Source organism: Grus americana, chromosome 3, assembly GCF_028858705.1.
Source record: "Grus americana isolate bGruAme1 chromosome 3, bGruAme1.mat, whole genome shotgun sequence".
NCBI lineage: Eukaryota > Metazoa > Chordata > Aves > Gruiformes > Gruidae > Grus > Grus americana.
Window position 1 is genome coordinate 66,943,496 of NC_072854.1, and position 13,418 is coordinate 66,956,913.

Genomic DNA, 13,418 nt, shown 5'->3' on the forward strand with positions numbered 1-13,418 from the left:
TGAATTCCCTCAGAGGGGGATGCTCCACCAACCCCACTCCTGGGAAAACTTTCAGTCAGCGCTTGCATTTTATCGCAAGGCAAGAACTGTGATCAAAAGCCACAAATCCACAGAAAAATCAGGTTGTACAAAAGCAGAAGATTGATTTTACACCCTTGATTAGGACACTTTTAACCAGTTGTATGTTTTTCTAATGAGTTGGCAAAGGTGCAGACCAATAGTTGTAATCACAGTAGGTGCCAAGAGGGAGTTTTCCGTGATCGGAAACTGCCCGTGGCCAGGCCAGCTGCTTTGGATCAGCTGGAAGAAGCAGACCATAGATAGCAGCAAGAGCCTGCCAAGGAGGAGACTGCAGCTGAGCAGGATGCCCTCACGCCTTGTGTAGCACCTTCCCTCCCCCATCACGCCAGATGAAATGTGGAAATCCTACCTTGGGGCTAATAACCCTTCCCTAGGACCAGTGAGGGGTACTCACACGCTATAATAATAGATGCTGTATAAGTGCTGCAGATGGAAAGTGGATATTGGCTCAGTATTTGCAAAATGGGAATAATAAGCCCGGTCTTATTAGAAGAATAAGACCATTCGGGCAGCGTGCGGTGCAGGAAAGAACACGATCCAAGGAAAGGAGAGCACCTCCGCCACTGGCCCCTGGGTCTGTTACTCTGCAGACACTGATGAATTAAGTGTATAGTGTCATGCTGTGCAGGGTAAGTGGAACAGACACAGGGAGATGTCTGACATATATTTTGAGGTGTATTTAATATTGTAGTGCTTCCGGATTCCACTAGCATGCTAGGGGTTTTGGCCTCAAACCAATGTTTGCATCAGTACCATGTGTCTCTAGAACAGCAGTGCTTACTTTAGAGCTGGCCACGAAAATAGTTTCCATCATAACCTCTTCTATTCACATGCTTCTTATATTTTATTTTATTTTGAAAATCCTCTTTTGAGTCAAAAATTTCCATTCTGTATCTTTGCCAAAAGGTGAAGTTTCCTCCCCCCCTCCTCTTTTTCTTAAGCTCGGAGGAAGAATCTTTCAGATGTTTTTGAGTCATGGGAGAGTGGAAAAAAAATGCATTTTCCCAGTAGGGTGAAATAAGGTCCACATTTTCATAGTAGTAGAAACATGGGGAGAAATGAAACTGAAGGCTGAAATTTGTGGTTTGGTCTAGAGATTTCTGTAGTAAACCATCTTCATAGGGAATGATTTTGATTTGCTAAAGGCAGAGGTTGTTCTGATTTTTGGCAGTTAATCAGGCATGGGTCCAGGTTTCAAGCTTTGCTGGTGTTCAGGATATCGTTTAAGGTAGTGTCTTTACAGCTGCCCATTTAAAGAGGAAACAGCTGGTCCCCTGTGGTCTTCTGCCCTTCGGAGCTAATTATAGTCCAGTGATACATTTAAATTCATTCTAAAATCTGATTGAATGGAGAGAAACTAGAGGAACAGTTGTGCCAAACACTTTTGAAAGTTTTTCTTCATTCTCACTCAAGTCAGCAAGAGCAAGTGGATGTGTTGAAGTCATCGACAGGCTCGGGCACTTTGAAGGGGCCAAAGTGCATGACAGTGTATGTACACACAACTGGCTCGAGAAACTGAGAAACTTCACTCAGTATGCCTGCCAAATTTTTTATTGATGTCTTTTTTTTTCCCCCTTACATAGGCTAGGAAACATCAGTGTAAAAATCTGCTGTGCTACATGTAGTTACACTGAATCAGTTAATAAACAGAAGGGGAAAGAAAGAGGTAGGCATCTAACAGTCATGCTGATGAGTGATCCTGCACCCCTATGCTGCCTTCTATTACTGATTTTTCTCGATGACAGCTGTAGCTCACACACTAGTGGTAATCCCCCTCCGTGTATTCTAGAAAATATACAAGATGTGAACAACTATTGGGCTAACGGTACTGTTGTGAGCTTCAGATTTACATGATCTGGCATTTTTTGCAACTTTTAGCCATGCAGCGCGCACATTTCATTAAACCTTTCGCTTGCTGTCATTCAAAACCTGCTCTAAGTGTACATACGTTTGGCAAAGGCATCCAAAATTATGTGTTTATTTTGCTTCGGTGCCAAAAAGCAATGATTCATTAAGGAGCTTGGAGCTGTAGAGGGAAAGCCGCAGCCAGCAACAACCACACGTGCTCCAAAGAGCAGAAAGCTGTGTTTTCCTAAGGAAAATGGTTAGTGCAGCTGGGCTAGCATCATGTCTGACTTCTCTGAAGTGAGGAGGCACTTCTGGACAGGCTGGAGAGCGCAGAAGTTCTCCCGGATAATTGGGCTTTGCTGCAGCAGCAGCAGCAGGCAGGAGGCATCCAGAAGCTGCCATTAAGCCCAGACAGGAGGGAGAGAAAAAATGCCTGAGGGGAGCCGGTCCAGCCGGTAGGAGCCTTTCCTTGAAATGATGAATTAGGGAGCTCCAGTACTGTGACCACTGCTATGGTGAACGCAACGAAAGGCGCCACAAGCCTTGAGAGACGAGGTGGAGGAGGAAAGGTGGTGTCCCGCAGTAAGAACAGACCTCCAGCTGCTTTTGGCTGTACTACTTCATTTTCTCTGCTGGGGACGTGCCAGCTTGTATCAGTAAAGGGGCCAGTCCGCTCTGTTTATTGTAACTACCGATACGAACTTGCAGCGGCTACAGCCTTTGAAAACCTGGCAGAAACCCGACTCTTGAGGAACTCTACACTCCGGCATGTCGTTTTTACGCCATTGCTTTCTTCTTCCCCAGTGGCTTGAACTAGGACAGGCAGAATGCTATTTATAATTTTTAATGTAGTCCTTTTTGTCTTTCATCATAAATCTGGAACCCTGGACAAAATTGATATCTGGTGACAAACACATGCTTGATTGGAAAATGTCTGACGGTTATTTTCTGCCCGGAAAGGAAATGCTGTCCTGTATTGTCACAGCACTGCCACTGCACGGAGAAATGCAACCCAACAGAAGGTGCTGGCATCAAGGAGCCAGTATGAGGCACAAGGGAAACGATCACGTGTGAACAACATTAATATCAAGAGTTCATGTAATTAACTATCATAAACATGTAGAAGAGTTTTCGAAAAATTAAAGTTTAAAATTTAAACCAGGACTGTAGCATTTAAATTATTAAGTATTAGTGTGGGACCTTACAGATTTTGGGTAATACGTCATGCCATCTACTGCAGGGTTCTTCAGCTTTTTTCAGGAATATCTGGTCTAGGGTTAGGGACAGAACGTGATCTAGTATGTCAGTTCCCCTTGGTGCTTTAAACAAAGACAGAAGGTAGCTTTTTCCAGCATCAACTGCACAGTGCTTAGCCCTTAAAAGAAGACAAGATCCTTGCCCTGAAGAGCACACTTTTCTCAGAGCGTATTAATTTTCAGTAAATTTAAATTAAAAAATCCCAACACTGTTAGCGTCAGAAGGGTCTGATTAATCAGGATCTGAATCTTTCATTTGCTCATCTTTCATAATCTTGTACAAGAAGTTCTCCAAAACCTGGATTACACCACTTCTGCTACTTACGTCATAACTCTTTAGGCAGCTGATAACTTTTAAAACAGTAGATGTGAAAGTAATAATACCCAAAATAATTAGTGAAATACTCTGGGTCTGTGAGAAAAAGGAAGGTGCCTGCATAGGCCAGGCTTGCTGAAGCAAAGCAAGAGAACTGACTCCAGATCTTCGCAAGGGAAGTAAACAAACATTAGCAGCAACCGTGGGATGGGGGAAGAGTCAGAGAACTCAGAGGGATACAGAGTTTTAGAGTTTGCCTTTGAGAAACATTAGGGAAGGCAAACACTTTTGAAAGATACTGTGAAACAGAACTGAGGTGGAGATGAAATGTGCAGAAATTGAAGTGCTAGAAGAAAGCACTGTGGGGGAGCAGGGCAGTTTCTGACGCTGAGGATCACGCGCAGGAGATGGGTAGATCTGCTCTCTGTGACTCCCAAAGTGTTTGTGTTGGGACCATTTTCTTTCTATGTTCTGCCTTTCAACCACACACGTTATGTAAATTACTTTAAAAGCTCAGTGCGTACAGTACCACAAGAAACTGCAAACTGTTATTAAAATGAAAATGGAGATTTTTCAACATACTTGCAATGTTCATGTCTGTAGAAGTCTTTCCTAGAAAAACTTGCCAAGCGGTTACTTAATATAGGCAAGAATAATAGTAAGTTAAAGGCTACAACAAAAGTTACAGATCAAACCACATGAGCAGATCTATAAGCATTCATTATTAACCATTTAAAATCATATTGATGCAGCTATTGCAAAAGTTTCCTCTAGGTACAGATAGCACCCCCGAGTCAGAGAGCGCAGAGGCCCACGGCTGAGGGCGCACAGCCTGGATAATAAATTATTGAGCTGCTGTTGCCATGAATTGTTTACCTGCTTCCCAGTGTCCAAAATTGGCTTACAAATTGTTACGGTGAATAATTTATAGTAGCAAACAAGTTTGCAAGTGCATAACCTATTTGCAGATAATTTGTGAGCAGAAAGAACGTGTGTGTGCCAAATCACCAGGAATGAGTTTGCCCAGCTCTGCTCTTTTCCCACCTGCAATGGCAAAGAGTTGGTAAGGATAAATAAGAACAGACATCAAAACAGGAGTTGAGATCACCTGAACAACTCTGAGCCCCTCAGGTCTTCCACAGAGCACAGACTTCTACTCGTCTCCCAGTGCAGTCTTAATCTGAATGAGCAAATCTCATCCAAGAAATGTCTGCTATATGTGTTAATCAGAATAGCCCTCATTTGCTTATTAACTCCTCTGGTACAAGGCTTGGAACCTCAGCTTCCAGATTTAGAGACTGAACTGCAGAAGCTCCTCTCAGTTAGTTATTCTGTATAGATGCCTTCTATTCTACTATGCAGATAGCATGTACAGTGGGGTTTTTTGAGGGAGAAAGACACGCGATGATCACTCACAAAGATAGGAGGAGGTGACACTGGTAAGAACATAGCATTGCTAAGCCATTAAAAGTAAAAAAGAACACTTAAAATATTTTAAAACGTTTTCAAAAGAGACAGTAATCTAGGGTTATTACAAAAGTCCCTGGTTATTAAAAGGAAAGGGCCTAAATTCCCAATACAACGCCAGTATAATTCATGAATATGGCCTATGATTTTATTTTGACAGTGTCTGTTTAAGAACTGTTTAAGATTCAGTTTCCCAGAAAACAGAATTAGCTTTTTTGCTCAACCACAGCTGATGTTCTAGTCTTAAGGGAACAAACTGATTTTGGTGTTGCCCTCCCCAAACTCTTCTCCTTTGTAACTGTAAGTTCTCTCCAGGCAGATACAAATTCAATGTCATTGTTATAAACCTTAGCATGACCCATGACTAAAAAAATTACTTAGCTTCTTGCTCGTGTTTGCTCATGTCATAACATTTGCTTCATTCACTGAATGGTAGAGCTCTGCAGCCCACAGGACACGGTGCTGCTCATCTTCCAGCAGTTCTGCGCACTGACAGGAGTTGTGAGTGGGTGTCCACACATGAAAACACCTGTCTGGATCATTTCTGTTCTGGACTCAGTGCCACCCTCTTGGTTTGTCTTGATAAGCACCTGGTACTATTTTTTTTCCTGTTATAAGGTGGAATGCATTTGCCAGTCCTGCATTACGAATCCTGACATTAAATGTGATAGCCCCTCCTTATAGCTTCTGTTATATTTAGTGCCATAAATTAATCTCGGTGACTGGAGGAAGAGTAATACAAATTCATCTTTTTAAATCCCTCTTCACTTTACGTGAACCTACACAACTTTAAAAACTGGACAATAGCATCCTACAAGTTGTAGGTCATCTGTTGCCATCCATCGTGCCAGTATAGTAAACACACTGAAATGCAGCTGTCTTTGAAGCTTTATTGATGGGAAGGAATTTGCTCTTTGATACGTGACATAGATTATTGTGTGTATTATTTCATTCTGACTTGGGAACAATTTTGAAGTTTTACATTCTCTTCTGTGAAAAGATCATAACACAAATATAGCTCTACATAGGAGAAATGTAATATATCTTTGCTTTCAACAGTCCAGTTTCTCTCATAGCTCACATTGGTAGATGTCTTTTCATACAGTGTTGAGGATTCAGGGTTCATTCCCTCCCATTGGTGAGTCATAAGCTGAATTCTTAAACCAAATGGCTTAAAAAGCAGGACCTAAGCAGAAAAGTGCTATTTTTTTTTCTAATTTGATGATCAGTAATGACTGTGAGTAGTCTGAGATGTATACATTGCCCCTTTGTATCTTTAGGCAGGAAATAAAACAAAAAGAGACATAACTGTTGTATGGACCAGTACTATGTTGTGTATTCAACTAGTATTCCCCACTCAGGATCAAGAGAAAGTATTCATTTTTGCCCACTTTACAAAAGCTGAATAAAGAATCTAGGATGATAGTATTGGGTGCTCCCAGTATCTTGTCCAACAGGAATAAAAATCCCCTTAATAAGACCTTTACATTTTCTAATGCAAGTAAATTATTTCTTGTTTACGAGTTGTTCTTTCGGGTAAACTTTTATAAGCAGAAGCTCCATCTTCTTATTCTATACAACACGATGCCTATAATCTGTTAGTGCTATAAATTAACATTTCTCTTCCCTATTAGAAATGTCACCCCCCACTTTCTAAAGCAGTAACCATATCTGCTTAGTTCTGCAACATCCCACTAAGCATTGCTGACGTACGAAGACAGCATCCTTAAGAATGAGGTGGCTGCAGAGAAAATATATAAAAGAAAGTCACCATCATCAGTTAACTTACAAAAAAAAAAAAAAATCCAAACAAACACAAGCACCAAACCAAAAGAAATTGGCAACTAATTCAACTACACTGGATGATGTGATAACTGTACCCATTTTATCAGCTTACAAATTGACCTTGAGGAGCTTATTACTTCACAGGAATCATGTCAGACAGACGATACATACTTTTGCATTGTGAACCAGGCTTTTACGTAGCAGGGGAACACAAATTCCTATGATAAAATTAACAAGATTCACCAGAAGCAGACTGGAACACTTTTATGTTCCTGTTTACGAGTGACTCCAAAGAGGTAACTCGAGTTTCTCAAAACAAACCCTTTAAAAATCATTTTTCAAGGTGGGGAATCAATGCAAAACTCTCCTGAGAAACGAGTGACAGGAGTTGGTTATTCAACAAGCCACCCTTCTGAAAGTGTTTCCTCAGGCTGAAGAAGGGACCACAAGACCATCTACCTTCCCCTCAGCTCCCGCTGCGTAATTCACCCTGGTGCTGCTGTGCTGTCCCCAGTTACTCGTCTTCAACTCCGTGCTTTGTATGAGGCCTGGGTATGAAGGGTCAGGCAAAGAGCTTTGCCTTCAGTGTTTGAATGTCCAGGAGCGCTGCAATGCTATTCTCTCCTCGCAAAGGCACTGTTAGGTTAAAATGCAACACGTCCGCCTTTCCCGCGCCCATCAGCACCAGCCTTCTTCAAGCCTTTTGTTGGAGAGCACTTTCTGCACTTTCGATCTCATCTTGTGGATCTCTTTTGAGAGGTCTCCCATCATCCAGCATTTTTTTGAGGAGCAGACAACAACACTGGGCATGGAACAGCACTTTTTGTCTGATAAAAATTGCAACGACGTAACAGGATTTCTACCTACCCCTTTCCCATTTGCACATCCCTATGTAAGTCTCATTTCCCTTTTGTATCAGCACTAGCTCACTCGGAGCTTGTGTTGAATTTCTCTGAGCCCCTACCTGCAGCAGCTTTCTAAGATACCTTCCTTGGCCCAGTAGGCTCTGTTGCTCCATCCCGCAAGGCTGACTTTTTTCTTCTTTTGACCCTATTAAAAATTACTTGTTTGAAAAAGCTGAGTTTATTAAATAATCCAGGTAACTCTGTGACTGCCTTGTCCTCATTATCACTCTGGTAATATTTACTCCATCTAAAATTGCTGCCGGTGGTGATTTATTTAGCCTTGCTTGTAAAGCTGTTTGAAGTAATACTCTAGATTGCTGATGAAAACACTGCAGAGCCTCCCCGCAGCTCCCCAGCAGAAACAGCCTCAATTAAATGCTAGTGCTACTTGGACAAGTGATCTGTTTTTCATTTGGTTCTTCTTCTGTTTGTGCTTTATTAATTTTGTGTTGTCCTCACTTTTTTCTCTCTTAGCAAATCAAGCACCTAGCGGAAGTCTATTACACGCAGACCCATACCTCTGGCAATTTAATGTGTAATCATATAAAATGAGGAAATAAAAGACCTGTTTACCAAGACCTATTTTCTGTAAAAACCATGAAGACTAGCATTAATTGTCGTCTTCTCTATTCACCATGTATTAGCTGGCGACCACATCACTTCTGCCTATAACTGAGGCCAGGCTAAGCACACTGTAGGTACCTGTGGTGCTCCTTTTGCTTCCTGAGTACGGGCCCCACACTAACACAGGTCTCCATTCCTGAAATGTCACCACAGTGCCAACATGTACAAAGATCAGCAGGTCAGAAATCTCTTCAGCCAACCCCCTCGAGGACTTCCAAGCCACTCAAAACTGGTAATTTCACCATCTATCTTGCTAATAGGTGTTCTTTAGCACGTTCTTTAGATGAGCCTTGAGTGTCCTGTGGTGTACGTGCATCTCCCTGCTTGTTTCTGGGCACTGCCCAGTAATAGCTATGAGGTACTTGAGCTTGCTTGGTTTTGGTTTTTTGTTGGGTTTGGGTCTTTTTGCGTCACTGGTAACAGTTATCTGTTTGCTTTAGCATTAAGCTTGTATCACTGCTTAGATTATGGTTATGCATTAAGAAAAACAAAACAAACTTTTGTTCCTTTTGCCCTTGTGCTATGCACAATCTCTATTTCTCCCCATCTCCTCCATTAATTTATCCAATCGATTGCGTTCCTTCTTGTCACTTGCTACGGCAGAGCGTTGTCTGGATGCCGCTGTCTTAGGCTATCTTCTTTCTTTCAAAATGAAAAGTGGTCCTGTCTTCAGTTATGCACCTGTGAGAGAGGGAAGGTTTGGGCGCTTTTCCAGACCTCTGTCACGGCACAGCCCGGGCCGTAACGACCCCACGAGCTGCCCTGCCCAGGCGTTCCCTGCCCACTCGTGGCAGCAGCAAAGCCCTGAGAACTGCTCCCAGCAGGGAATCGCCTCGGCGCAGGGCGATGGGATGGCTCCCTGCGGCTGTCACACGTTTCCCCTGTACCTTCAGAGGAGGGGTGGAAATAATTTTATGTCTGGACCAACGTTTTGGACTTCGGAGAAGGGCAGGGTTAGGCAGGGGCTTGGGACGTTAGCAGTGCGAGAAGGCTTGCCAATTAAGCGCCGTCTTTCCCAATCTCTGTAGAATTAAGGGTGTTTTTTCTTGCTTTTTAAAAACTTATTAAAGAATTTTACGATCCCTCCCGTGCCCCTGCCCTGCAGCAGGGACCCGCCCCGGGGCGGGGAAGGGGGGGGGGTGCGGCGCTGCGGCCGCGGGCCCGCGCCGACCGGCGGCCCGGCGGTATGACAGGCAGCCACCGGCCCGCTGCCGCCCCCCGCCAGCCGGCGGGCGGCGCGGCGGGGAGCGCGGCCCCGGCGAAAAGTGAGATGGCCCCCCGGAAACAGCCGCGGCGGAGGCTGCGCGCCCGGCGGGCGGCGTGATCGCCTCCCGGCCAAGCCATGGGCCAGACCTCGGTCTCCACGCTGCCCGAGCCGGCCGGCGGTGAGTACCGGGGAACGCCGGCGGCGGGACGGCGCGGACGGGGCGCAGCGAGGGCGAGGGGGCGCACGGCGGCGGGGAGCGGGGAGCGCGGCCGGGGCGGCGGCGGGTGGCTGCCTGTGCTCCCCGGGGCGCTGCCGCCGCCGCCCGCCTCTTCCCTCGGACAGCAGCGGGGATGGCAGCGGCGGCGGCAGGGGAAGCGCGGCCGCTGCCCTGCCCGGCAGCCCTGGGGGGCGAGGGGCTCCGCGGTGCCCCCCAACCTCCTGGGGCGTGGGGCTTTTTTTGGGTTTGGTTCCCCCCCTCCTTTAATAAATAAATAAGTACGAAGGGGATAAAAAAAAGGGGGAAGGAGCTCTGGCACCTCGCCCGGCAGCGCGGCTAGTAACCCGCCCATCTGGTTGCTTTTGGCTTCGGGACATTTTATGTGTAAGCAGACTATTGAAAATAAATAAATAGCGTGTGAGTGGAACTTTTTTTTTCCCTTCTTCTTCTTCTTCTTCCAATAAAGCAGCCCTAGCTGTTTGCAAATTAACTTTTTGAAGATAGTACGAACTACTTGGGAATGCTGTTTGAAGGCATGTTAGGATAACCCGGTGTGTTTTAGTTACCGCATAACAGAGCGGGTCTCTTCCCACAATAATAGGATGTAGAATCTAAATTAACTCCAGTGAGGTTTGAAGTTTCCTGCGAAAATGTCACTGCACGCATGTTTTTCCTCAACGCCTGTTTCCTTTGCATCCATTAAAAATATAAACAAATCCTGTTGTAGACTTGAATTCTGAAGGCTGAACTTTATTCTTAATTTGCTTATTGCTGTTAATGTGGGAATATTTTGTCAAATAGGAGACAGCGCGACAAACTTTCTTTTTCCCCTTTTTTTTTTTCTTCATGGGCGTTTCAAAGAATAGTTTTGGTAGTAATACGTACATTTTCAGAAAAGCTCCATTATGCTGCCAGTGGTACAACTTCCCAGTCATGCCATCCCAGTCAAAATCTTGGATGATTTCTTCTCCTGCCAAACATTGCATTAAAGAGAAATTTGACCATTTCCAATAAATTTAACCATCCTGTTTAAGGTTTCTCCCAGCAGCCAGCACATTAGAATTATATCAAGGTAGGCATCGGGAAACAGATGTAAGGAAACAGATGGACCGGTTAGAAGTTTTTGTTAAACTTCCTGTACAAAAATGTGTCCAAACCCTTATGTGCAAAAGCCTATTGTGAGGGGATTTTGCCTGGGAGGGGACCCGTATCTTGACTAACGATAGCTTTGGTGCCTGCGTTCCCTTGGCAGAACGCTAATGGACAATAACTGGGCTGGATTTCTAGTTTTAGCTAAAAGAAAATAAAAGTCATCCTTGAATACTTTCTTAACTGAAACCAAGATTTTTAATCAGAAGCAATAAAAGACAGTTATCTGAAGGTGTAAGTAATGGTGATTCTACCTCAGTGTTGCCAAGTAAATTCTAGTTACCACCATTTTAAGAGCCCTGCACTTGTGATGAGACACTGGTAGTGCCTTCGGGAGGTTTCACAGAAGAGCAATCCCACTGCACTCTTGGCCCCGTTGAAAATGTATATCCCTAATAAGAAACCACGGGGGCAGGTAGGTTTCTGAGTGACAGTCCTTTGTTTTCTCTAGCCTGCTGCACAGGTATGGTCTGAATGCTTAATACATTGCGTGGTTTGGGAGGCCCCATCCAGCTCTGATCAGGGCAGGAGAATGACTTCTATCGGTTCCTGTTCAGACGGGTTGCCCCTTAGGCAAGTAGTCCTAAAATCTTCGTTGATTTTGGCATGCCAGCCGACTTCAAGCCATTTAAGTCTTTGACAGCTGCTAGAGATTAGAGTTGAAGGAGATCCCTGTCTTGCACACGCAGGGGCTACAAATCTGTTTTAGTGCTAAGGAATCAATAGTGCATTCAGATCCCCAGTGAGCCACACAAAAGCAGCTGTGAGAAGTTACTTGCCTGTTCGCTGCCGTTTTTTTTTCCCCAGCCATGCCAGCCTGCAAGGGCTCAGATCCTGCTCTCTGATCCCTGCTGTGCCCCTGCAGGGTTCAGAGGGGCTGTTGGCTGGGCGCAGGGGAGGGCACCACTAGTAAATCACCGCAGGGCCTTCATGGGTCAATGTAGAAAACTGAAATAAAAGATTTTTTCCTGAAGAGAGAAAATACGGTACTCAGTATGGACCCCAGCCAATGTCCTGCCTTTTTTTTTTTTTTTTTTTTTTTTTAAGATTTACTTTAAATGAGAGATTTTACTCTTGGAAAGGGAAATGTATACTGAAGTACTTAAAAAGCCCAAGGTCCTAGTGGCACTTTCCCATTGGGTTTAGTGCAAGGCTGAGGCCTAACCATAAAACCCAAAGTCCTTCTCGACTGGACAAATGTATGCTCATACCAGATGGATTAGAGTGCCTATAAAGAGAGGATGAATCGGATTTTCATGCCCCATTGGAACTTTCTTTAGTAGCAACACTCTCTCGCTAGTTTGCCATCAGCTGCGGATGAGTGGGTGTTGAAGTATTTTGGACAGGAGGATCAGGGCTTCGATCATCTCCCCTAACTATGACCGGTAGATGGACAGCAAATCGGGTCTTAGCTGCTTGTGGACACCCACCAGGCAATCCTTTGCTCCTTCATCTCTTCGGTTCCAGCTTTTCAGTCATTTAGATAAATTTTCTAAAGCTTTTTTGTTATTTGTCATGGTTAGCAAATGTGAACAAACGGTGGTAGCAAGAGGGGCTTGGGAAGACAGTATAGACAGTGTAGATACATGGAAAAGGAGGAGTACATACTGTCCTGGTTCATCTTCCTTCCTCTTCTGTGATTTTCCCATGCCTGGCAGGACTTGATTAACGTCTCTCTCCCCATTCATTCGCTGGAGTTCAGTGCTTTTGGGGGTTATCAGCCATCACATGCAAAAGCTATCACTTCTGCTTTCTGATCTACAGCTTATCAAAGGGCAGCAGAGCTGTGCACTTTTTTTAGACTTTTTTTTTTAATCTTTTTGGATTTGTTCTTGGGTAGTTCAGTACCGTACCAGCCACAGTACTGGGAAACAGCCAAGTCCTCAAGTGGAAGCATGATCGGCATATTGGGAAGATAACACTTAAAAGCAGACCTAGTTAGGTGGCAAAAGATTTTTGTTGTCTCTTGACTATCGATGCCATGTCGAGAATGAAACTTGCAGTAAAAACAGACCTACCAGTGTTCCTAGGAAGGGGTCAGTTATTTCAGCAGGGAGTCTGTGGAGCACAGCAGAGGGTATGTGGAGGGGCAGGACAAGCTGCAAAGAGGAGGTCTTGGGAACCTCTTACCCCGATGGTCAGGGTGCTCAGCGGGGCCAGTTGAAGACTGGGGTCAGATCTCTGTGCTGACCTGCAGCTCCAAGCACGTAATCCACCGTCCTGTTTACTCTGGGGTGAGTGGGAGTTCCTTTCGTCGTATACATTTTACAGAAACAGAGCACAAGTTGTCAGGTTTGCATTTCGTCCTGTTACAGACCCAAAGTTTTTTTCAAGGATGTGAAGATGTACTTCGACAGTGCAGGAAAGCCATTTCCCATCCAGCTCCCCCCATGAGATGAAAGCAGTCACTGGTAGGATCCTGTTGTTTGTTGACCTTGGCACTTGGTGAAATGATTATCATAGGTCAGAAGTGAGCACGTTTCTCAGACCACTCTTTCTCATCTCTCTCAGCTTTATGGGATTTCCTGTTCATGGACAGGGAAACAGCAGCTTCACCTGTGTC

The 13,418-nt window shown here is 44.6% G+C and overlaps 1 protein-coding gene across 3 annotated transcripts in view; it reads left to right on the forward strand.

The window, feature by feature from the left end:
* The window catches only part of PHACTR2 (phosphatase and actin regulator 2), a 144,698-nt gene that overhangs the window by 51,733 nt on the left and 79,547 nt on the right, over window positions 1-13,418 (forward strand). Inside the window, exon 1 of one of the 3 annotated variants that reach the window (XM_054821644.1) lies at window positions 9,405-9,667. The exons of the other annotated variants lie outside the window; for them this stretch is intronic. Coding sequence (XP_054677619.1) covers window positions 9,625-9,667 — 43 coding nt within the window. The 5' untranslated portion in view covers window positions 9,405-9,624. Of the gene's footprint in view, window positions 1-9,404; window positions 9,668-13,418 lie in introns of those variants that run through there. 3 annotated transcript variants of the gene reach the window in all.